General features: G+C 40.7%; 2 protein-coding genes across 4 annotated transcripts in view; both read right to left on the bottom strand.

The window, feature by feature from the left end:
- Positions 1 to 3,831, bottom strand: part of katnal1 (katanin p60 subunit A-like 1) — a 13,726-nt gene extending 9,895 nt beyond the window's left edge. Inside the window, exons 1-2 of the mRNA XM_034186362.1 lie at positions 3,670 to 3,831; positions 3,355 to 3,515 (exon numbers count right to left, since the gene is read on the bottom strand). Of these exons, the coding sequence (XP_034042253.1) occupies positions 3,355 to 3,515; positions 3,670 to 3,831 (323 nt within the window). The remainder of the gene's footprint in view (positions 1 to 3,354; positions 3,516 to 3,669) is intronic.
- Positions 1,512 to 23,181, bottom strand: zgc:101559 (uncharacterized protein LOC492776 homolog). 3 transcript variants are annotated; one of them, XM_034186364.1, is made up of 4 exons: positions 22,893 to 23,181; positions 17,772 to 18,234; positions 10,560 to 10,564; positions 1,512 to 1,524 (listed from the first exon to the last, which is right to left on the bottom strand). In XM_034186364.1, exons 1-2 carry the CDS (start codon positions 23,145 to 23,147, stop codon positions 17,788 to 17,790), a joined length of 702 nt encoding a protein of 233 aa, XP_034042255.1. In that variant the 5' UTR covers positions 23,148 to 23,181; the 3' UTR covers positions 1,512 to 1,524; positions 10,560 to 10,564; positions 17,772 to 17,787. The 3 variants fall into 3 exon arrangements, with proteins under 3 accessions (XP_034042255.1, XP_034042254.1, XP_034042256.1); XM_034186363.1 differs by lacking the exons at positions 1,512 to 1,524; positions 10,560 to 10,564 and having other exon boundaries at positions 17,678 to 18,234; XM_034186365.1 differs by lacking the exons at positions 1,512 to 1,524; positions 10,560 to 10,564 and having other exon boundaries at positions 17,678 to 18,228.

Genomic DNA, 23,181 nt, shown 5'->3' with positions numbered 1-23,181 from the left:
CTGTCCATTAATGCTGGTCAGTGACTGGCTGAAAGCTGCGGTCCATATGCAGAACGACTGTTTCATTCACACACGGAGTATATGACCTGTTCATTTCACTCCAATTCACCATCACAGACAGACATGAATCCACATAAAGCTCCTGATTTTTGCAAATGACCTTGGAAAATCCTTTAATTCGTGGAAATGCAGTGTTTTAAAGCAAGTCCCTCTCTGGTTTTTCTGCTGCAGGTGCGTGTCTCATGCCGGTGTAGCGCTCTCAACACACGGAAGCACTGTGATGATTTAAACTTTGTTCGCTGTCACTGTGGTGTGATTATCAGATGACCTGATCGATCGATTAGGGTGATCATGCCTGATTAATGCGCTGTTTAAACATTTAAAGTGCCATGGCTGTCGGCGAACACCACACTGACAGATCACACTGACAGATCACACAGCACGTCATTCTGATCACACCTGATCGCGGTCGATTGGTGCTTTAAAAGTTTAATTCATCACAGCGTTTTATTATTCAGGTCTGTGATGACCTGATCAGGTCTGATGAGCGGAGCTGAAAACACCCGCGCGGTTGCTTTCAGCGTCGCTCATCAGGAAGCAGCCTGTGCTTAAAGAGTCACAGCTCTCCATTCATTCATGGTAGTGTTTTCCACAGCCAGTTCACTCATCAGCATTCTGTACACAATGAAAATGGTCCACCAAGATAAAAAAAATTTAAAATAATGTTTCATTACTCTGTTTCTGACGCGCACCACACAGTGCAGTACCGACCAAAACACTAGGTGTAAACAGGGCTGTGGCCCACTCTTGGGCCGACTGTGCTGGAAATGATTAATCTTTCTTTAACTTCTGGATCCTAAATGTTTCAAATCTGCAGTGATTAAACCATTACTTAAGAAACCTAATCTTGACCCTAGTGTATTGAAAAACTATCGGCCGATATCAAATCTATCATTTTTCTCTAAAATTCTGGAAAAAGTGGTGTCACAGCAGTTCGTACACTATCTTACTGAGAATAATCTCTTTGAGCCACTGCAGTCTGCTTTTAGAAAGTATCATTCCACAGAGACGGCTTTCACTAAAATGGTGAATGATCTTCTGCTTACGATGGATTCGGACACCACTACGGTTCTGTTGCTGTTAGATCTCAGTGCTGCATTTGATACCATGGATCATCATATTCTACTTGATAGGCTGGAAAATCATTTTGGGATTACTGGGAGTGCCCTTGCATGGCTGATGTCATACTTGACCAGTCGTTCTCACTGTGTTTTGTACAGTAACACTACCTCTAACCTTAGTGACATGAAATTTGGGGTTCCACAGGGGTCTGTCTTAGGCCCCCTGCTTTTCTCCCTTTATATAGCACCCCTTGGGCACATATTGCAGTGTTTTGGGATTACCTTTCACTGCTATGCTGATGATACTCAGTTATACATGCCGATAACTGCTGGTAATCTCGTTCACATAAAATCCTTAGAAGATTGCCCTGCAGCAGTGAGAAGTTGGATGTCTAGAAACTTCCTACTTTTAAACTCTGATAAGACTGAAATGATGGTTCATGGTCCAGTGAGACATCGGCATCAATTTGACCAGTTAACGCTCAGCCTCAGCTCGTGTGTCATACATCACACTGACAAAGTGAGGAACCTTGGGGTAATTTTTGATCCTTCGTTGTCCTTTGGCCTCCACATTAGAAATATTACTAGGACTGCTTTCTTCCACCTGTGAAATATAGCGAAGATTCGTCCCATCCTGTCTATGGCTGATGCTGAGACCCTGATCCATGCATTTATCTCTTCTAGATTGGACTACTGTAATGTTCTATTTTCTGGTTTACCGCAGTCTAGCATTAGGGGTCTCCAATTGGTTCAAAATGCTGCAGCCAGACTTCTGACACGAAGCGGAAAGTACAACCACATTACACCCATCTTGGCATCCCTTCACTGGCTTCCTGTCCCAGTGACATCAGATTTTAAGGTTCTGCTACTAACCTATAAAATTATTCATGGACTGGCACCTCCCTACCTAGCTGACCTAATTAAACATTACGTACCAGCCCAGGCTTTACGTTCTCAGGGTGCAGGACTACTTTGTGTCACTAAGGTGCATAAGAAGTCTGCGGGTCACAGAGCTTTCTCTTATCGTGCCCCTGTTCTGTGGAATGATCTCCCTGCGTCAATAAAACAGTCAGATTCTGTGGTGATTTTCAAGTCCAGACCTAAGACACACTTATTTTCCCTTTCATATGGCTAGCATACTGGTACAGTTTTGTTTTATGCTTTTTACTCTTTTAATTCATTTATTAGTAATTGGAGCGGGCTGTGGCCTGAACTTTACCTAAATTCTGGGACTTTTAGTGAAGTTTAGGGCTAGTGGCCGGTGATCACCTTAGTATTTCTCTGATTGTCTTGTGGTTTAATGCTGACAAATAATACAGTATTTTTTGTCTTTCTGATGCATGATTCTGTTTTTCTCTCTAAGGTGCAGCTCCATCCAGAGATGGGAGTTGTATTCGTGTTGGCAATCCTCCTGTCCTGTGCGCCAATAGCATTTCTTGTATATTCGTCCGTGAATTGTTCTGTGAATTGTTCTGTAATTTATGTTTGTAGCATGGCCGAAGCAGAGGGTCACCCGTTTGAGTCTGGTCTGCTTGAGGCTTCTTCCTCAGAGGGAGTTTTTCCTTACCACTGTTGCTCTGGGGGTTGGTAAGGTTAGACCTTACCTGTGTGAAGCGCTTTGAGGCAACTCTGTTGTGATTTGGCACTATATAAATGAAAATAAATTGAAAAAAATTGAAAATTATGTATGACCTATATGTAACATCAAATGACATGAAATATAACATTTGCACTTTGCATAGGACCACTGATGAGCCATCATAAGGAGAAAATGGCCCATTAATACAGGCACTGAGGAATCATTAGCCCATACCACCCTTTTGAAATAGGAATGACTGATTTAGTATACTTAATTAATATTATCATGTTTCAATTCTAATGTTGGATATTCTTGAGAATTAAAAGTTCATTGCGCTTTGAAAGGCTAGCCTTGCACTTTTTATGCTATATCATATCAATGGCACAAAATGGTCTTAAAAATGTCGACACATTATGATGTTATCATTTCACATTAGGACGTTATCATTTTTCGTGATATTTTCTGAGGCAATATATGATCAAGTCCTGTATATGGGGTTTGGGAATAAATGCAGTTTAGATCATGATTTTAAACAGTTCAAAAGAGATAAGCTCTCCATGAAGTACATGCAGTGAAGAGGGTCTGGCTGTCAGAATAAAAACAACTAAGCCCAAGCCCCCCCCCCCACACACACACATATACATACACACATACCTGTGCTCAGCAGGAATTGGTGGGGGCCAAACCTCCGGGTCCTCAACTTTCTCGTCAGTCTGAGGTCCGAGGTTGTCAATAGGCTTAGGTAGCTTAAAGCTCTCTAGTGTTTTTATGATGTCTTTCACCTGCTCATACTCCTCTGTCAGTTCCTTCTGGACCTGGTCACATGGAGAAGAAGAGTATCACAGCAATGTAGGGCCAAGGATCATGCTGAAAGTGCAATAGGTGACATACTGTATGATGTCTGTGATAATAAAGACTGATGAAGCAAAACACAGCAGTCTGTGATTTGGGCATCACACACGACCTCACCTTCTGCCATTTGACTTTAAGACCAGGATCACTGAAAGACTGGCAGTGCTTTTGGACCTGTGGAATGACACCCTGGTAGTACACAGCTGAAGAATCATAGTTCCCCAGCAAAGCAAACTCACGGCCCTTCTTAGCGTTGTTGAGTATTTCAGACAAATTCATGCTTGATAACAGCTGTGTAACAAGAGGGGGAAAAAAAATTAAGTGGTGTAAAAACTTCAGATATTATCCAGGTGAACAAGGACCTATCACTCACCCAATATGCTTGTATCCAGACGTCTGGGCCTAAATGTCAGCAATTCAAGTATAAATTTGAGTCTTTATTTGTAGTGATGTGATTCACAGTGTCAAAATCCCCATAGTCTGGTCCATTAAGTAGCTGGACAGCAACACAAGTTTTGTAATTGCATCTTTGTACATAATCATGTACAGTAGGCATGTGGAGATTAATCAATACAAATCAGTATCTAGATACAAACGTGCTCAATGTGAGTGCATCGATTCAATTGACAGGTGAAATCGTGTTGCATCGCTCGCTGCTTACTTGCATCAATTTTTTCCAAGGCACACCGAATGCACCATGAAAGGTTCGGGACACTGGAGCGGCTGTTGTTTTTGAGGGCATTTATCGGGAAAATGATTATTTCTCTATGTTGACTGCAGACTGCATCGGGTCTGCTTGAAGCTTGAAGCATCGATGCAGCACTTCGACACGCAGTTTGCTGGTTCTCTGTTCCGCTGGTTTTCAGAAGCGGCAGATCCGCAATTTCTTTATTAACCCCTCTCAAAGCCATTTAAAGATGTCAATTGTGAGTGACCTTTGTGTGGATTAAATTCACGAACTGGGACTTTTGCCTTGTTGCGGGCAAGAAACGAGAATCATGCTCCGCTCCACACCGGAGTTTTATGAGACAGTTCTCTGGCGTGAGCACCAGCTGGTGCGTAAACTGAAATTATCTATCAGGTAACAGAAATAATAATAATATCCTCTGTTTAGACATTTCTTAGAATTTTCCCTTGGTAAGATAAAAGTTATTCACAAAGCATCTTAAGCCTTAAGAGAGCCCTGGAAATGCAAAACTGTTAAAAAGACGGAAGAGGACTTCTAAGAAGCCTTAGAGTGTCTTAAACAGACAAGATGGCGGAAAGCCAGAGAGGAAGGAGAAACACTCTCCGTATGTTGAATGGCAGTGATTCAGTAACACGCGACTGGATTGACGATGCAGGGATAATGTTTGTGGTTGACCTCATCGTGAATGAGCTTACTTTTCACAGCTGTAAACTGCATGCAAATATATATTTTTAGTTATATATTATAAATAAATATATTCTTACATTTGTACATAAAGATATTCATTGCACCGTCCTGTAGGATTTTACACATGTAACTATTTATACTTTTTTTTTTACTTTATCTGTTTGTACAAACAAAGGAGACAAAGGGGAAGCTCTCTCCAATCTCATTGTACTTTGTATAATGGCAAAAAGGCCATTCTATTCTATTGTAAATTCTATAACATTTATACAATTATTAATATCTAAGTAAACAATGCCAGCAGCCAGAGCCTAAACTCACCTGTTTGAGGAGAAGTTGGCTTGTGTGCAGCAATCTCTGCTCTCGCTTTGGATTGCAGCATGTACCAGTGCTTCTCACACTTGCCACTTGTGCGCAATTACCAGCATGAAGAGTAAACATAACAATAAGCTAATCAATATACAACCCCAATTCCAATGAAGTTGGGACATTGTGTAAAATGTAAATAAATACAGAATACAATCATTTGCAAGTCCTCTTCAACCTATCTTCAATTGAATACACCACAAAGACAAGATATTTATTGTTTAAACCGATAAGCTTTATTGTTTCTGTGCAAATATTTGCTCATTTTGAAATGGATGCCTGCAACACGTTTCAAAGAAGCTGGGACAGTGGTATGTTTACCAATGTGTTACATCACCTTTCCTTCTAACAACACTCAATAAGCATTTGGGAACTGAGGACACTAACTGTTGAAGCTTTGTAGGTGGAATTCTTTCCTATTCTTGCTTGATGTTCGACTTCAGTTGTTCAACAGTCCGGGGTCTCCGCTGTCGCATTTTGCGCTTCATAATGCACCACACATTTTCAATGGGTGACAGGTCTGGACTGCAGGCAGGCCAGTCTAGTACCCGCACTCTTTTACTATGAAGCCACACTGTTGTAACACGTGCAGAATGTGGCTTGGCATTGTCTTACTGAAATAAGCAGGGACGTCCCTGAAAAAGACATCGCTTGGATGCAGCATGTGTTGCTCCAAAACCTGGATGTATCTTTCAGCATTGATGGTGCCATCACAGATGTGTAAGTTGTCCATGCCATGGGCACTAACACCCCCCCATACCATCACAGATGCTGGCTTTTAAACTTTGCGCTGGTAACAATCTGGATGGTCTTTTAGCTCTTTTGTCCAAAGGACATGACATCTATGATTTCCAAAAACAATCAGAAATGTGGACTCATCAGACCACAACACACTTTTCCACTTTGCGTCTGTCCATTTCAAATGAGCTCAGGCCCAGAGAAGGCGGCGGTGTTTCTGGATGCTGTTGATGTATGGCTTTCACTTTGCATGGTAGAGTTTTAACTTACACTAGATGTAGCCACGAACTGTGTTAACTGACAATGGTTTTCTGAAATGTTCCTGAGCCCACACGGTAAGATCCTTTACACAATGATGTCGGTTTTTAATGCAGTGCCGCCTGAGGGATCAAAGGTCACGGGCATTTAATGTTGGTTTTCGGCCTTGCTGCTTACGTGTAGAAAGTTCTCCAGATTCTCTGAATCTTCTGATTATATTATGGACTGCAGATGATGGAATCCCTAAATTCCTTGCAATCGAACATTGAGAAACATTGTTCTTAAACTGTTGGACTATTTTTTCACGCAGTTGTTCACAAAGTGGTGATCCTCACCCCATCTTTGCTTGTGAACGGCTGAGCCTTTTGGGGATACACTCACCTGTTTCCAATTAACCTGTTCACCCGTGGAATGTTGCAAACAAGTGTTCTTTGAGCATTCATCAACTTTCTCAGTCTTTTGTTGCCCCTGTCCCAGCTTTTTTTAAATGTGTTGCAGACATTGATTTAAAAATGAGCAAATATTTGCACAAAAACAAAAAAGTCTATCAGTCTGAACATTAAATATCTTGTCTTTGTGGTGTATTCAACTGAATATAGATTGAAGAGGATTTGTAAATCATTGTATTTTGTTTTTATTTACATTTCACACAACGTCCCAACTTAATTGGAACTGGGGTTGTAATAATCGGCATGTGAATGAGGTACCGTCTAACATTTAGAAACTGTGTCACAATTCATTTAATTTTGCTGAGTTTCATCATTATGACATTAAATTCTTTTCACAATTACACATTTCTTAATATAGTTCAGGTTATATGATAGGTTGATTTTACTGTCAATTCATAACTAGGACCGTGGAGCGCTTTTGTTTTTCTCTTTTCCATTTTGTGACAACCAATCACAGCTCTTAAAGCACTGTGTCATACCTAGCAGCGAGGTTAACCCCACCTCCTCACAAAGATAAAAGTTTCTGTCCAGTTTTGCTCAGAGTTGCTCTCAGACACTTCCTGGATAACTCGGCTAACATTCCTTGCCAGGAATTTAGGAGCTCTCTGAGACGACTCTGAGGTGCTTCATGGAAATGGGCTCAGGCTTTCAATGACTTCCTGGACTTGGCAATTCGAAGTGTATCTGCATGTGGTGCAAATGTTGACCCGGTAGAGAGAATAATTTATCGCAGCAGTGCCATTCATGTTTCTGGATCCTTGGTGTGTATGATCGGGAGAACAAAGGTCCAAATCTTTGGGGTCTTGCTGCTACCTTTTTACTGTATGATTGTGAGGCTTTGATAATAAATAACCAGTGACCCAAGGACATGATTAGATATCTTTGGCACTAGGTCTCTTCGGCAGATCCTTGGATACCTCTGGAATGACTATGTGTCAAATGAGGAGCTACTTAAACAGACTCAGATACTTGACCTGTGAGAGAGCATCAGCCATGTGGCACATTTCTCTGGGCATGATACAGCACACAGGTGTCTCCTTGGCCTTCTCCAAGGGCAAGGAGACACGTGCATTTCACCTATCTCCAGCAGACTGTTACTTTCAAGAGATTGAGATGGACTGGTTGTCTGCCTGAGTGGTTGCCATGGACTTGGGACTGCAATTGACACAGCTACAATGACGTTTTAATGAAACAATCAAAATGTGCTTTTGTACTTAAGTTTAAGGGAAAAATACTGCATTAACCATTTTGAAATGAGTTGTTTTTATACATACTGCATCCACTTTCAGATACCATAAGTAACTGGATGAACTAAATATAAGGAGTATTGCTCATACTTGCATATCATCACTTTACAGCCAATTTTCTTTAGACTGGAGATAGGAGTATGAAGATTTGTAAGTTAATAAATATGTCCTGGATTTCATACACATCAAATAATAAATAAAACAAAACATATCACAATCTGTGATTTAAAATAAAAAATGAAGTGTTTATACTTAGTCAAGTTAAGGTTCAGGTGTAGGGTTGGGTTTTAGGATAGGGTTTAGCTCATACCTATTCATACATAGCATACATGAGAACAACCTATGACCCATTACAGAGCAGGAGACGTGACGTAAATGTTCGGGTGTAAGATGTCTGAGTCAAAAGGTCCTGAGTTCAAATCCCCATAATATTAAGATATTTTTTTCTACTTCCCTGTATAAAATTCATATATGACAATCACTATAACATAGATCATTCCAAATATTTTGGATACAGATATACTGTCATTTCAAAAAAAAAATTTGGACGCTCATAATCACGTGACCTAGATTGACCAATCAGAACCGCTACGTACGAACAGAACCGCTACATACGCAAAGCCTCTGCTTAAAAAAAAAACAAAACGGGGGAACAAGGCAGGAATTCTTAGTTTTGAACAGCTGTTATGACCACATAGTTATATTCCCCCCTTGGTTTACAGTTTAAAATTATTAAAATTTGCAGAAAAATAAAACTATTTTTTCTGTGGTACTAAAAAAAAAAAAAAGTCAATGGCCGCCAAAACAGGTGTAACGTTCCGCGTTTTTCATGTGAAAATTGTGATTTAACACATTCTAACCTGCAGTTTAAATTATTTTATTTATTTCGCTGCGCCGCCGACAATATCATTTGTTAACGATAGCCTAATGCTACACGAACAAACACATTCATTTAAAAGAACGTTCAAACACCCGCTAATCCTCTGGTCACGTTTTAAAACAAACGCCAACAAACCAAACCAGCACTAGTTACATGTTGTATATAAACTATCATAAATCACGTACCATTACGAAAAAGCAGTTGTTTGTGCCGTTTTTTGTTTCACGAGGCCAGCGTTTCCATGGTGGCGCACAGACGCGCGTGAGGAATACACAAGATACGGTGCTGCATTCATGCACTAGTCTACGTCTCAGTCCTACAGCGATAACTAGAAAACGGGAAAAAAAAAAAGTAAAAGCTAAAAATAATAATAAAATCTCACTTTGGGATTAATATTATGTTTGATATAGCTATACAAACAATCGGCGATGGTTTTTCAAGTCTAACACCTAGTTTAGACATGAGTGCATGTAGTTTACAAGATGTACTGTAACACAGCATCAGAGCTGTTATGGAAAAGGTGGCCGCTAGTCGGTGCCAATGGAGCCTCAAACGTGTATTATTATTAATTGTACAAATATTCTCTGAAGATAAAATGTTTTTAGCAAGTTCGATATTTAATCTTTTTTTTTTTAAATAGTAATTAAATTTCTGATTTAGTCCCCAAGAAGTTGCAGTTTTATATGACAAAAAAAAAAGCTTTGAATCTTGAATCTTTATTGTGAACAAAAATTCAGGTACCTGTTATTCTTTATAACATAGGCTGAGCTGCAATACAAATAGATTAAAATACATGTAGTATTAACATTGACAAATACATATGAGTAAATGGTAAACATTATACAGACGGCTTTCTTTTATATTAATTTCTGGTAGTACAAAAGAAAAACTCAGCCAGTGCATCCAGAGCGCTGGTCCCAAGCCCAGATAGATGAGTAGGATTGCATCAGGAAGGGCATTTGTAAATGTTGTCAAAACAACCATGCAGATCACGTTGATTTTCCATACCAGATTGGACAAGGCCTTGGTGAACAATGACCGCCACCCTGTTGTCCAACGGGGTACCGGCCGAATTAAGCTACTGATGGGCAGAATGTGTTCGGAGGCAACAGTCATGTGGAAGTAAGAGTCTGAACTTTGTTGGCAGTATGACTGGTAAAGAGAGAGCGTTGGCTGACATGGAGAGGAGAAAGGTAGATATACTATATGTATCAGGGTGACAAGTAAGTTCAAAATTGAAGGTGTGATGATGAATGTCATCAGTGCATATGTCCCCCAGGTAGGCTGTGAGATGAAAGAGAAAGATTTCTGGAGTGATGTCAATCAATCAATCAATCAACTTTTTTCTTATATAGCGCCAAATCACAACAAACAGTTGCCCCAAGGCGCTCCATATTGTAAGGCAAGGCCATACAATAATTATGAAAAACCCCAACGGTCAAAACGACCCCCTATGAGCAAGCACTTGGCAACAGTGGGAAGGAAAAACTCCCTTTTAACAGGAAGAAACCTCCAGCAGAACCAGGCTCAGGGAGGGGCAGACTTCTGCTGAGACTGGTTGGGGCTGAGGGAAAAAACCAGGAAAAAGACATGCCGTGAAGGGGGGCAGAGATCGATCACTAATGATTAAATGCAGAGTGATGCATATGGAGCAAAAAGAGAAAGAAACAGTGCATCATGGGAACCCCCCCACAAACTACGTCTAAAGCAGCATAACCAAGGGATGGTCCAGGGTCACCCGATCCAGCCCTAACTATAAGCCTTAGCGAAAAGGAAAGTTTTAAGCCTAATCTTAAAAGTAGAGAGGGTATCTGTCTCCCTGATCTGAATTGGGAGCTGGTTCCACAGGAGAGGAGCCTGAAAGCTGAAGGCTCTGCCTCCCATTCTACTCTTACAAACCCTAGGAACTACAAGTAAGCCTGCAGTCTGAGAGCGAAGCGCTCTAATGGGGTAATATGGTACTACGAGGTCCCTAAGATAAGATGGGACCTGATTATTCAAAACCTTATAAGTAAGAAGAAGAATTTTAAATTCTATTCTAGAATTAACAGGAAGCCAATGAAGAGAGGCCAACACGGGTGAGATATGCTCTCTCCTGCTAGTCCCCGTCAGTACTCTAGCTGCAGCATTCTGAACCAACTGAAGGCTTTTTAGGGAACTTTTAGGACAACCTGATAATAATGAATTACAATAGTCCAGCCTAGAGGAAATAAATGCATGAATTAGTTTTTCAGCATCACTCTGAGACAAGACCTTTCTGATTTTAGAGATATTGCGTAAATGCAAAAAGGCAGTCCTACATATTTGTTTAATATGCGCTTTGAATGACATATCCTGATCAAAAATGACTCCAAGATTTCTCACAGTATTACTAGAGCTCAGGGAAATGCCATCCAGAGTAACAATCTGGTTAGACACCATGCTTCTAAGATTTGTGGGGCCAAGTACAATAACTTCAGTTTTATCTGAGTTTAAAAGCAGGAAATTAGAGGTCATCCATGTCTTTATGTCTGTAAGACAATCCTGCAGTTTAGCTAATTGGTGTGTATCCTCTGGCTTCATGGATAGATAAAGCTGGGTATCATCTGCGTAACAATGAAATTTAAGCAATACCGTCTAATAATACTGCCTAAGGGAAGCATGTATAAAGTGAATAAAATTGGTCCTAGCACAGAACCTTGTGGAACTCCATAATTAACTTTAGTCTGTGAAGAAGATTCCCCATTTACATGAACAAACTGTAATCTATTAGACAAATATGATTCAAACCACCGCAGCGCAGTGCCTTTAATACCTATGACATGCTCTAATCTCTGTAATAAAATTTTATGGTCAACAGTATCAAAAGCAGCACTGAGGTCCAACAGAACAAGCACAGAGATAAGTCCACTGTCTGAGGCCATAAGAAGATCATTTGTAACCTTCACTAATGCTGTTTCTGTACTATGATGAATTCTAAAACCTGACTGAAACTCTTCAAATAGACCATTCCTCTGCAGGTGATCAGTTAGCTGTTTTACAACTACCCTCTCAAGAATCTTTGAGAGAAAAGGAAGGTTGTCAATGAGGTGGTCGAGTTTGCCAAAGGATAAAGAAGTGGTCACTGGAACAGATTTCAATGGGTATGTTGGTGAAGAGAACAAAAGTGATGAGGAAGCGTAATTATGACTTTGTGTTCAATAATCAGGACATAGCTTCTTGTTATGACTTAGCATCGCATGACGTTTTTAAACATGTCTTAATTCCTTACCATTATACATTTTGTAATTATGACTTGTTACAACATGCAATTGTTTTAGTGCCAAATAATCACTATTCACCCTACGACAGACTGGCATCCTATTTAGGATGTACCCCACCTCATGTCCTGAGTACTGGGATAGGCTCCAGCAGAATCCTTAATTGGAGTAAGTAGGTATAGAAAATGGCTGGATGGATAATTACTATTTCCCGTTTTGCTATGAATAAATTTATAAATTATTTGCTGCAATTTTTAAAATCACTTATGAAATAAAGTAATTTCTTGCATGCACAATACTCCACATATACTATGTGATGTTGTTAATAAATGCAACATATATATTTACACATTTTGCTCATCAATTTCAAATGTGACTGTCAAATATGAGACAAAAGTGATTTTCCGGTGAAATACCAGTGAATGTAATAATGCACAGCCTTAGGCAGGAAAAGCATGTGAGAAGAAATAAAAAGACAGCACATCCACCAAAGTCTGACATTTAATCCAGCAGTGACACCTTTTCTATGAAATTACGGAATATATAATGAAAGGAGCCATTCTGTCAGAAAAAGCAAGATCAACTCACCAGCCAGACACACCTAAAAGGACTTATGCACTGATGCCATTGCACTCCCATACATACCTGCAGTTCATCAAACACATACAAACTACTTATATTTTGAATTGTAGCTTTACAATGTTACAAATATATTTACAAAACTTTGCATCAAGTACAGATTTGCAGTTTCATGGCAATCTGTGTGGAAGAGCAGCTACGTGTTTGCAGTCATGTTCTTAATCTGAGTGAGTTCTCTGCAAAGAACTGCAAATAAAAAGAGCTGGGATCAAGCTGGTTTTGCTCCTATTTACGGTTCGGATTCCTGCTGCAGTTATGATGAAATCCAGAACTTCCAATATCACTCAAAAGCTTTCAAGAAAATTGTTTTCTTTGCAGTTTTCAGTTGTGGTCTTTACAAACCTCATTCCCTTTAATCTTAGCTACAGCGCTGCCATTTGTCCTTGCAATACAGTGTGCCCTAAAATGCTACAGATTTTAAAGCTACACTGTGTAGTATTTAGGGTACTTTATTCATTTTTAGCAGAAACGTAATATAGCATTTCTAACCATTTGTTTGTGTATAATTATCTGCAGCGGTATGCTTTCATGAGCTTAGAATCAATCCTTCATATCAATATGGGAGCATGCCCACTTCATTTGGGCCACCATGTTGATACAGCAGCCCAAAAGGGACAAACTTATTTTGCCTTCCACATGGTTGCTTCCCTGTACACTACTGGTTGCCAGCACAGGCTAACAAGTTTGAGAACCCTCATTTTTGTAAAATGGGGATATTGTTTATCACAGAACAAGTCAAGGGAGCATGAATCCCCATCACCAAAGAAAGGAAACTAAGCTGTGATGTTAATGCAACCTGCAACCTCACCACTAGAGGACAGTAAATCCAACATACTGTAGTTTTAAGTGAAATTTCATCCATTCATGTAGCATTAATCCACATGATTTCATGCAAGTCTTCAACCCAAGTATTTAAATAAAGTGCACACTTATGAACCTACACTAGGAAAGCTAGGACTATATGTTGTGTACTGCACACAGGGAAGAGTACAAAATCATACAAATGTTTAATTTAGCACCAATTAACAGAGGTCTGAAACTGGTGGCCCGAGGTTTAGATAGAGGCCTACAAATCAACAGTTTGTGCTCTGACCCGCAGGCTTTATCATGTATCTTTTGATGCGGATACATAAATAAATAAACTATGTTTAGAAGACACTCATATAAACCATCAGATTCCATGTCAAATCCAATTTGGATCCGTTAGTGAAGGTTACAAATGATCTTCTTATGGCCTCAGACAGTGGACTCATCTCTGTGCTTGTTCTGTTAGACCTCAGTGCTGCTTTTGATACTGCTGACCATAAAATTTTATTACAGAGATTAGAGCATGTCATAGGTATTAAAGGCACTGCGCTGCGGTGGTTTGAATCATATTTATCTAATAGATTACAATTTGTTCATGTAAATTGGGAATCTTCTTCACAGACTAAGGTTAATTATGGAGTTCCACAAGGTTCTGTGCTAGGACCAATTTTATTCACTTTATACATGCTTCCCTTAGGCAGTATTATTAGACGGCACTGCTTAAATTTTCATTGTTACGCAGATGATACCCAGCTTTATCTATCCATGAAGCCAGAGGACACACACCAATTAGCTAAACTGCAGGATTGTCTTACAGACATAAGGACATGGATGACCTCTAATTTCCTGCTTTTAAACTCAGATAAAACTGAAGTTATTGTACTTGGCCCCACAAATCTTAGAAACATGGTGTCTAACCAGATCCTTACTCTGGATGGCATTACCCTGACCTCTAGTAATACTGTGAGAAATCTTGGAGTCATTTTTGATCAGGATATGTCATTCAAAGCGCATATTAAACAAATATGTAAGACTGCTTCTTTGCATTTACGCAATATCTCTAAAATTAGAAAGGTCTTGTCTAGGCTGGACTATTGTAATTCATTATTATCAGGTTGTCCTAAAAGTTCCCTGAAAAGCCTTCAGTTAATTCAAAATGCTGCAGCTAGAGTACTGACGGGGACTAGAAGGAGAGAGCATATCTCACCCATATTGGCCTCTCTTCATTGGCTTCCTGTTAATTCTAGAATAGAATTTAAAATTCTTCTTCTTACTTATAAGGTTTTGAATAATCAGGTCCCATCTTATCTTAGGGACCTCATAGTACCATATCACCCCAATAGAGCGCTTCGCTCTCAGACTGCAGGCTTACTTGTAGTTCCTAGGGTTTGTAAGAGTAGAATGGGAGGCAGAGCCTTCAGCTTTCAGGCTCCTCTCCTGTGGAACCAGCTTCCAATTCGGATCAGGGAGACAGACACCCTCTCTACTTTTAAGATTAGGCTTAAAACTTTCCTTTTTGCTAAAGCTTATAGTTAGGGCTGGATCAGGTGACCCTGAACCATCCCTTAGTTATGCTGCTATAGACTTAGACTGCTGGGGGGTTCCCATGATGCACTGAGTGTTTCTTTCTCTTTTTGCTCTGTATGCACCACTCTGCATTTAATCATTAGTGATTGATCTCTGCTCCCCTCCACAGCATGTCTTTTTCCTGGCTCTCTCCCTCAGCCCCAACCAGTCCCAGCAGAAGACTGCCCCTCCCTGAGCCTGGTTTTGCTGGAGGTTTCTTCCTGTTAAAAGGGAGTTTTTCCTTCCCACTGTCACCAAGTGCTTGCTCACAGGGGGTCGTTTTGGCCATTGGGGTTTTTACGTAATTATTGTATGGCCTTGCCTTACAATATAAAGCGCCTTGGGGCAACTGTTTGTTGTGATTTGGCGCTATATAAATAAAATTGATTGATTGATTGATTTTCCAAACATTTTAGTCACGCAGTAAAAGCTGAACATCATTAACTCAGTCTCTTGGTGTCTGCAGTACAAACTATACATAGATCTTTATGATGTCACAAAGCCAGTTCTTGAAAGATTAAGACTGGGTGCGTCCTGCTTAAGAGCCAGATCCAACGTGAGAGAGTTGTCATCGTTCTCAAAACATGGTCAATAAACTGTATCCCAATTCACTGAGATACACATGGGGAGGACCAAATGCATTATGGGAAATGAAGTTTGTTGTGAGTTTTAGCACTGTCAACCCTCAGGAAGTTTTAAAAATGTGTCTTCAGACATTGGATGGCATTGGGTATTTATAATTCACTCACATTGCATCCAGCGGTTACATTTTACTCAGAACTTGGGGGGGGAGAACATGCTCCAAATCAGAAAACTGCAATGGAATAGCCATTCAAATCGGAATTCCAAGTCAGAAACTCAGGAAAAATGTATGAAAAACATGGTTGGGACCTCGGTGACCAGTGCAGTTTTGCTTTATTGGGGGGGGTCAGAAAACTAGTCAGTATCTGGTGTGACCACCACTTGCTGCATGCAGGGCAGCACATCTCCTTCACATAGAGTTGATCAGGTTGTTGATTGTGGCCTGTGGAATGTTGGGCCACTTCTCTTCAATGGCTGTGACAAGTTGCTGGATATTGGCAGGAACTGGAACATGCTGCCGTATACACCGATCCAGAGTATCCCAAACATGCTCAATGGGTGACATGTTCAGTGAGTATGCTGGCCATGCAAGAAGTGGGATGTTTTCAACTTCCAGGAATTGTGTACAGATCGTCGCAACATGGGGCCAAGCATTATCATACTGCAACATGAGGTGATGGGCGTCGATGAACGGCACAAGGGGCCTCAGGATCTCATCACGGTATCTCTGTGCACTCAACATGCCATCAATGAAATGCACCTGTGTTCGTCATCTGTAACATACACCTGCCCATATCGTATCTTCACCTCCACCATGGGCCACTCGATCCACAACGTTGACATCAGCAAACCGCTCACCCATACACATTGTCTGCCATCTGCCCTGAACAGTGAAAACCAGGATTCATCTGTGAAGAGAACACCTCTCCAACGTGCCAGACGCCATCGAATGCAAGCATTTTCCCACTCAAGTAGGTTACAATGACAAACTGTATTCAGGTCAAGTCCCCAATGAGGACGACAAGCATGCAGATGAGCTTCCCTGAGATGGTTTCTGAAAGTCTGTCCAGAAATCATTTGGTTCTGCAAACTGACTGATGCAGCAGCTGTTCGGGTGGCTGGTCTCAGACAATCTTGGAGGTGAACATGCTGGATGTGGAGGTCCTGGCTTGGTGTGGTTACATGTGGCCTGCGGTTGTGAGGCCAGCTGGATGTACTACCAAATTTTCTGAAACACATTTGTAGGCAGTTTACTGTAGAGAACTGAGCATTCAATTCACAGGCAACAGCTCTGGTGGACATTCCAGCAGTCAGCACTCCAACTGCACGCTCCCTCAAAACTTGTGACATCTGTGGCATTGTGCTGTGTGATAAAACTGAACATTTCAGAGTGGCCTTTTATTGTGGCCAGCCTAAGGCATACCTGTGTAATAATCATGCTCTCTAATCAGCGTCTTGATATGGCACACCTGTGAGGTGGGATGGATTATCTCGGCAACGGTGAAGTGCTCACTAACACACATGTATACAGATTTGTGAACAATATTTGAGAGAAATAGGTCTTTTGTGTATATAGAAAGTGTTTTAGATCTTTGAGTCCAGCTCATGAAAAATGGGAGCAAAAACAAAAGTCTTGCATTTATATTTTTGTTCAGTGTGTTTTGGAGACTTATCTTGGGGAATGTCCTCCCAAGCTTTTCTTTACCCGAATTAATGTCCATTAATGTAAAATATCTGCCAACCTCAAGCATAATATGATATTCTTAAATGATCTTTTCTTTAGAATATTGTTGCACAGTCAAAAATCACAGCAGTGCTTCTGAAATACATTTGACAGTTGAATAATTAGAATAAGACTCTTTAAAGTTTCATCAAGGTGGCTCATTAAAGTACTTGAAAACTTTATGAATCTGGTACAATCAACTGAAAATCCCTCCAATCTGGAAGAGGTCATGTGACACCCACCCACCCCTTTCCCCTCCCAAAGGATGACAGAACCCAGCCAGAAGTCCTGCTTTTAATCTGAGACCTCTTGGAGTCCATGAAGGTGTCCATACCTCCTCCGGACATCTACACTGGATCGAGGGACATTTCAGCACAAGCAGGTTTGGCCTTCAGGCTCTCCCTGGTTCCACAGGTGGGTGGCGTTGCTCTCACTCAGCTGCTTCAGTCTCAGAGGTTTATGGTTTTTCAGCCGATAAGCCAAAGTAAAGAAGATGGCATCCACATGCTCCTTCTCAGCAGGGTCCTTGGCTGAAGTCTCAAACAGCGGAAAGTTGTAGCTGTCGGCGAGGCACTGTGCCGCTGACGTGGGCACTTCACATCGCTCTCTCAGGTCACACTTGTTGCCCACCAGGATCCGTGGCACCAGGGACCCCACAGAGTGTCGGCTGCACTCCTCAATCCATTCCGGGATGCTCCTAAAGGAGGCGAGGCTGGTCATGTCGTACACAAAGATAACGGCATGGACGCTGCGGTAGTAGTGTTCCACCATGCTCTTCCGAAAACGCTCCTGGCCAGCGGTGTCCCAAATCTGCAACTAGCATGACAAAAAAATATATATATTCAAAAATGTCACACCCTCTTAACTGGCACCCTTTTCATATGGGAGAATCAGGTTTGACCCCGCTTCAGTTTAACAAAGCAGTATTGGATGTTGGATGATTTTCGCTTCGCAGCACCTGGCTAATGTACTTTATTTTGAAACTATTTTTCGTGTTAGTCTACCATTACTTTAACATACTTTATCTCCAAGTCTGTCATCATGGAGGAGCGCAAAAATTTCAGGACTACGATGGTCTCGACATCATAGTCCTGTAAGTGGAGTTCCCTGCAGTGGAGAACTATGCTAGGAGCTGGTTGAGTCTCATGGAGAAAGTTGCACAAGTTTATCTGATATGAGAGAAGTGTGACTGTGAAGAGTCTGAGAGAAAGCAACAGCAGGTGACAACGGTGGACAGCTGTGTTTACGGGTCATGTTTTTTTTTCCATCCACAGTCAATTAGCAGGTTGTATGCAAAAGTTTGGGCACCCCTGATAATTTTCATGATTTTCCTTTATAACTCATTGGTTGTCTGGATCAGAAATTTCAGTTGAATATATCATATAGCAGATGAACACACTGATATTTGAAAAGTGAAATGAAGTTTCTAGTATTCACAGAAAGTGTGCAATAATTAATTAAACAAAATTGGGCAGGTGTATAAATTTGGGCACCCTTGTCATTTTATTGATTTGAATACATTTAGCACTAATTATTGGAACACAAAATTGGTTTGGTAAGCTCACTGACCCTTGACCTCCTTACACAGGTGAATCCAATCATGATAAGCGGTAATTAAGGCAGCCATTTACAAATGTTTCCCCTTTTTGCATCTTTTCTAATGAGTGACAACATGGAAGCCTCTAAACAACTCTCAAATGACCTGAAAACAAAGATTGTTCAACATCATGGTTTAGAGGAAGGATACAAAAGCTATCTCAGAGATTTCAGCTGTCAGTTTCCACCGTGAGGAACAGAGTGAGCAAATGGAAGACCACAGGCACAGTACTAGTTAAGGCCCGAAGTGGCAGGCCAAGAAAAATCTCACATAAGCTGGCAAAGGATGGTGAGAACAGTCAGTCAACCCATAGACTTGCTCCAAAGACCTACAACATGATCTTGCTACAGATAGTGTCTCTGTGCATCGTTCAACTATACAGCACACTTTGCACAAGGAGATGCTATATGGGAGAGTAAAGCAGAGGAAGCCTTTTCTGCGTCCACACCACAAACAGAGTCGCTTGAGGTATACTAAAGCACTCATGCTGAGGAACAAGTACAATGTTCTGGAATGGCCAGCTCAGTCTCCAGACCTGAATATTATTGAAAATCTGTGGTGTGATTTTAAGCGGGCTGTCCATGCTCTGAAACCAACAAACCTGAGATGTTTTGTAAAGAAGACTGGTCCAAAATACCTTGAACTAGAATCCAGACTCTCACTGGAAGCTATAGGAAGCGTTCAGAGGCTGTTATTTCTGCAAAAGGAGGCTCTACTAAATACTGATGTATTTTTTTCTGTTGGGGTGCCCAAATTTATGCACCTGCCTAATTTTGTTTAAAGAATTATTGCACACTTTCTGTAAATCCTATAACCTTCATTTTACTTCTCAAACATCACTGTGTTTGTCTGCTATATGATATATTTAACTGAAATTGCTGATCTAAACAAACAATGATTTAATCATGGAAATCATCAGGGGTGCACAAACTTTTACATACAACTGTAAATGCCAACGTTAAGAGCTCAAGCACAGATTAATTCCAAAGTTTACACAAGTGTGATGTTGTGTTATGACGACTCGTTAAGTGATAACTGTTCATTTTGATGCAGTCATGGTAAAAGGAGCAGTTGTGAGAAGGTTCTGTGCACCTGTGGCAATTAGTCATAAACACAGCCTGTTAAAAATGCTAATAAGTGTTGTATATAACTGTAAAAAAAATCAAATATATATACATATACACATATACGTGGGCTGTCAATAAAGTAACGGTCCTTTTTATTTTTTTCAAAAACTATATGGATTTCATTCATATGTTTTTACGTCAGACATGCTTGAACCCTCGTGCGCATGCGTGAGTTTTTCCACGCCTGTCGGTGATGTCATTCGCCTGTGAGCACTCCTTGTGGGAGGAGTCGTCCAGCCCCTCGTCGGAATTCCTTTGTCTGAGAAGTTGCTGAGAGACTGGCGCTTTGTTTGATCAAAATTTTTTCTAAACCTGTGAGACACATCAAAGTGGACATGGTTCGAAAAATTAAGCTGGTTTTCAGTGAAAATTTTAACGGCTGATGAGAGATTTTGAGGTGATTCTGTCGCTTTAAGAACTTCCCATGGTGCGAGACGTCGCTCAGTGCTCTCAGCCGCCGTCGTCAGCCTGTTCAAGCTGAAAACCTCCACATTTCAGGTTCTATTGATCCAGGACGTCGTGAGAGAACAGAGAAGTTTCAGAAGAAGTCGGTTTCAGCATTTTATCCGGATATTCCACTGTTAAAGGAGATTTTTTTAATCAAAGACGTACGGACGGGTCCGCACGTCGGGACGCAGCCTCCGCGACGCTCCGCCACTGGAAAAACACCTCTGTTGAAAGCCTTAAGGACAACTTGGAACATGTCCTGCCTGTTAAACAATTTCTCATATACTCCCTCCACTGAAAGCCATCAAAAGCCGCCTGGATTTTACAAATGGTTATCAACACGGAGGTGTTTTTCCTGTGCAGCCGCACCGCGTCGGCTGCGTCCCGACGCGCGGACCTGTCCGCACGTCTTTCATTAAAAAAATCTCCTTTAACAGTGGAATATCCGGATAAAATGCTGAAACCGACTTCTTCTGAAACTTCTCTGTTCTCTCACGACGTCCTGGATCAATAGAGCCTGAAATGTGAAGGTTTTCAGCTTGAACAGGCTGACGACGGCGGCTGAGAGCACTGAGCGACGTCTCGCACCGTGGGAAGTCCTTAAAGCAACAGAATCACCTCAAAATCTCTCATCAGCCGTTAAAATTTTCACTGAAAACCAGCTTAATTTTTCGAACCGTGTCCACTTCGATGAGCCTCACAGGTTTAGAAAAATTTTGATCAAACAACGCGCCAGTCTCTCAGCAACTTCTCAGACAAAGGAATTCCGACGAGGGGCTGGACGACTCCTCCCACAAGGAGTGCTCACAGGCGAATGACATCACCGACAGGCGTGGAAAAACTCACGCATGCGCACGAGGGTTCAAGCATGTCTGACGTAAAAACATATGAATGAAATCCATATAGTTTTTGAAAAAAATAAAAAGGACCGTTACTTTATTGACAGACCTCGTATATACACACACATATACACATATATATACATATACACACACATATATATACACACACATATACACATATATATATATATGTGTGTGTATATGTATATATATATATATGTATGTGTATATATATGTGTATGTGTATATATATATATATATATGTATGTGTATATATATGTATGTGTATATATATATATATATATATGTATGTGTATATATATATATATATATATATATGTATGTGTATATATGTATGTGTATATATGTATGTGTATATATATATATATATATATATATATATATATTTGTGTGATCAAGGAGACATTCCACGTCCATTAAGCGGCAATAAACAGCTGACATGTGGGTTAAAACAGCGTAACAGCCGTTTTAACATGCATGTCAACTGTTTTTTTAAAGGGATTATTCAACATTAATTCTCTGTGTGCCCAGTCTGGATGGTGTGTATGTGTAAAGAATTAATTATTGGATTTTTACTGTAACTTCTGAAGGACCTGTATCCAATCTGAGGATTTAGAAACCACCTAGAATGGAATTTTACTCAAAGTTCAATTAATTCAGTACAACACAAAAATGATTTATCATGTGGAATTAATTATTGCGGCCTGTGTGCCCAATCTGGATTGTGTGTACCGTGATATTGCACCTTGTTATGTCTGCAGAATTTGGAAGCTGGAACATATCAGATCTAACTTGTTTGGATTATAACATGTTCAACTTCAACTTCTGGACCTTCATGCACAATGTTGCTGCGCCATCACACAGATTGTCAAATTTATTGTATCCCTTTCTGTTTTCCTGGGTAATTATTTTTTCACGTCATTACAAGTTGTGGATCTGATATCCAGGTATGAACGGTATTTTAACACGTATTTTTCATGCTTTTGTCCGTGTGTGTTCACTCACATATCTGCATTGAAAATGCAGATGAAACATTTCACATCTGGGCACTTCGTCAATATTTTGTCCGGCGTGAAAATGGCACGTCGCTCTCCATGAAGAACATTCGCGTTAAGTATGCAGCATTGCGACTGTGGACTCTGGTACTCATATGTGGCTCTGTGGGCTGCATTCAGTAACCAGAACATTTATGTCTGTGTTGACTTTTTTGTCTCATTTACATTATTCCTTTGTTCTTTTCTCTAACATTAGATTCTGTTCAGTAAAAACGAACCCCTGCATAAATCAGACCACGGGTCACATCTGGCCCTCGGGCCTCCAGTTTCACACATTCCTGTTCTAAAGGCGTACTGGTCATATTATTGCATTATTTTAGTATTTTTATCTCCCCGTAAACAGCAGCATGAACACGGTTTTTGGTGTCTTTGTTCTTCCTCTCACCTTGATCCTTTCTCCGTCCAGCTCCAGGGTCCTCTCTCTGAAATCCACCCCGATTGTCGCCTCTGGGTTTTTCAGGAAAGTTCCTCCGCAGAACCTGTACGTCAGACACGTTTTCCCCACGTTTGAATCTCCTATGACGATTATCTTAAAGATTTTTGCCTGCGTTGTCTCATATTCGTAATGTGACAACTGTACGGACTCGTTTGTGCTGAAAACTGTGTCAAATTCGTCCTCCAGTTTGTTTCCATCGTTCATCTTCTCGCTGAACGCGAGAAACCGACAAACATCG

The sequence above is a fragment of the Thalassophryne amazonica genome, chromosome 14, assembly GCF_902500255.1.
Source record: "Thalassophryne amazonica chromosome 14, fThaAma1.1, whole genome shotgun sequence".
NCBI lineage: Eukaryota > Metazoa > Chordata > Actinopteri > Batrachoidiformes > Batrachoididae > Thalassophryne > Thalassophryne amazonica.
This window is presented reverse-complemented; position numbering and strand designations above follow the sequence as displayed.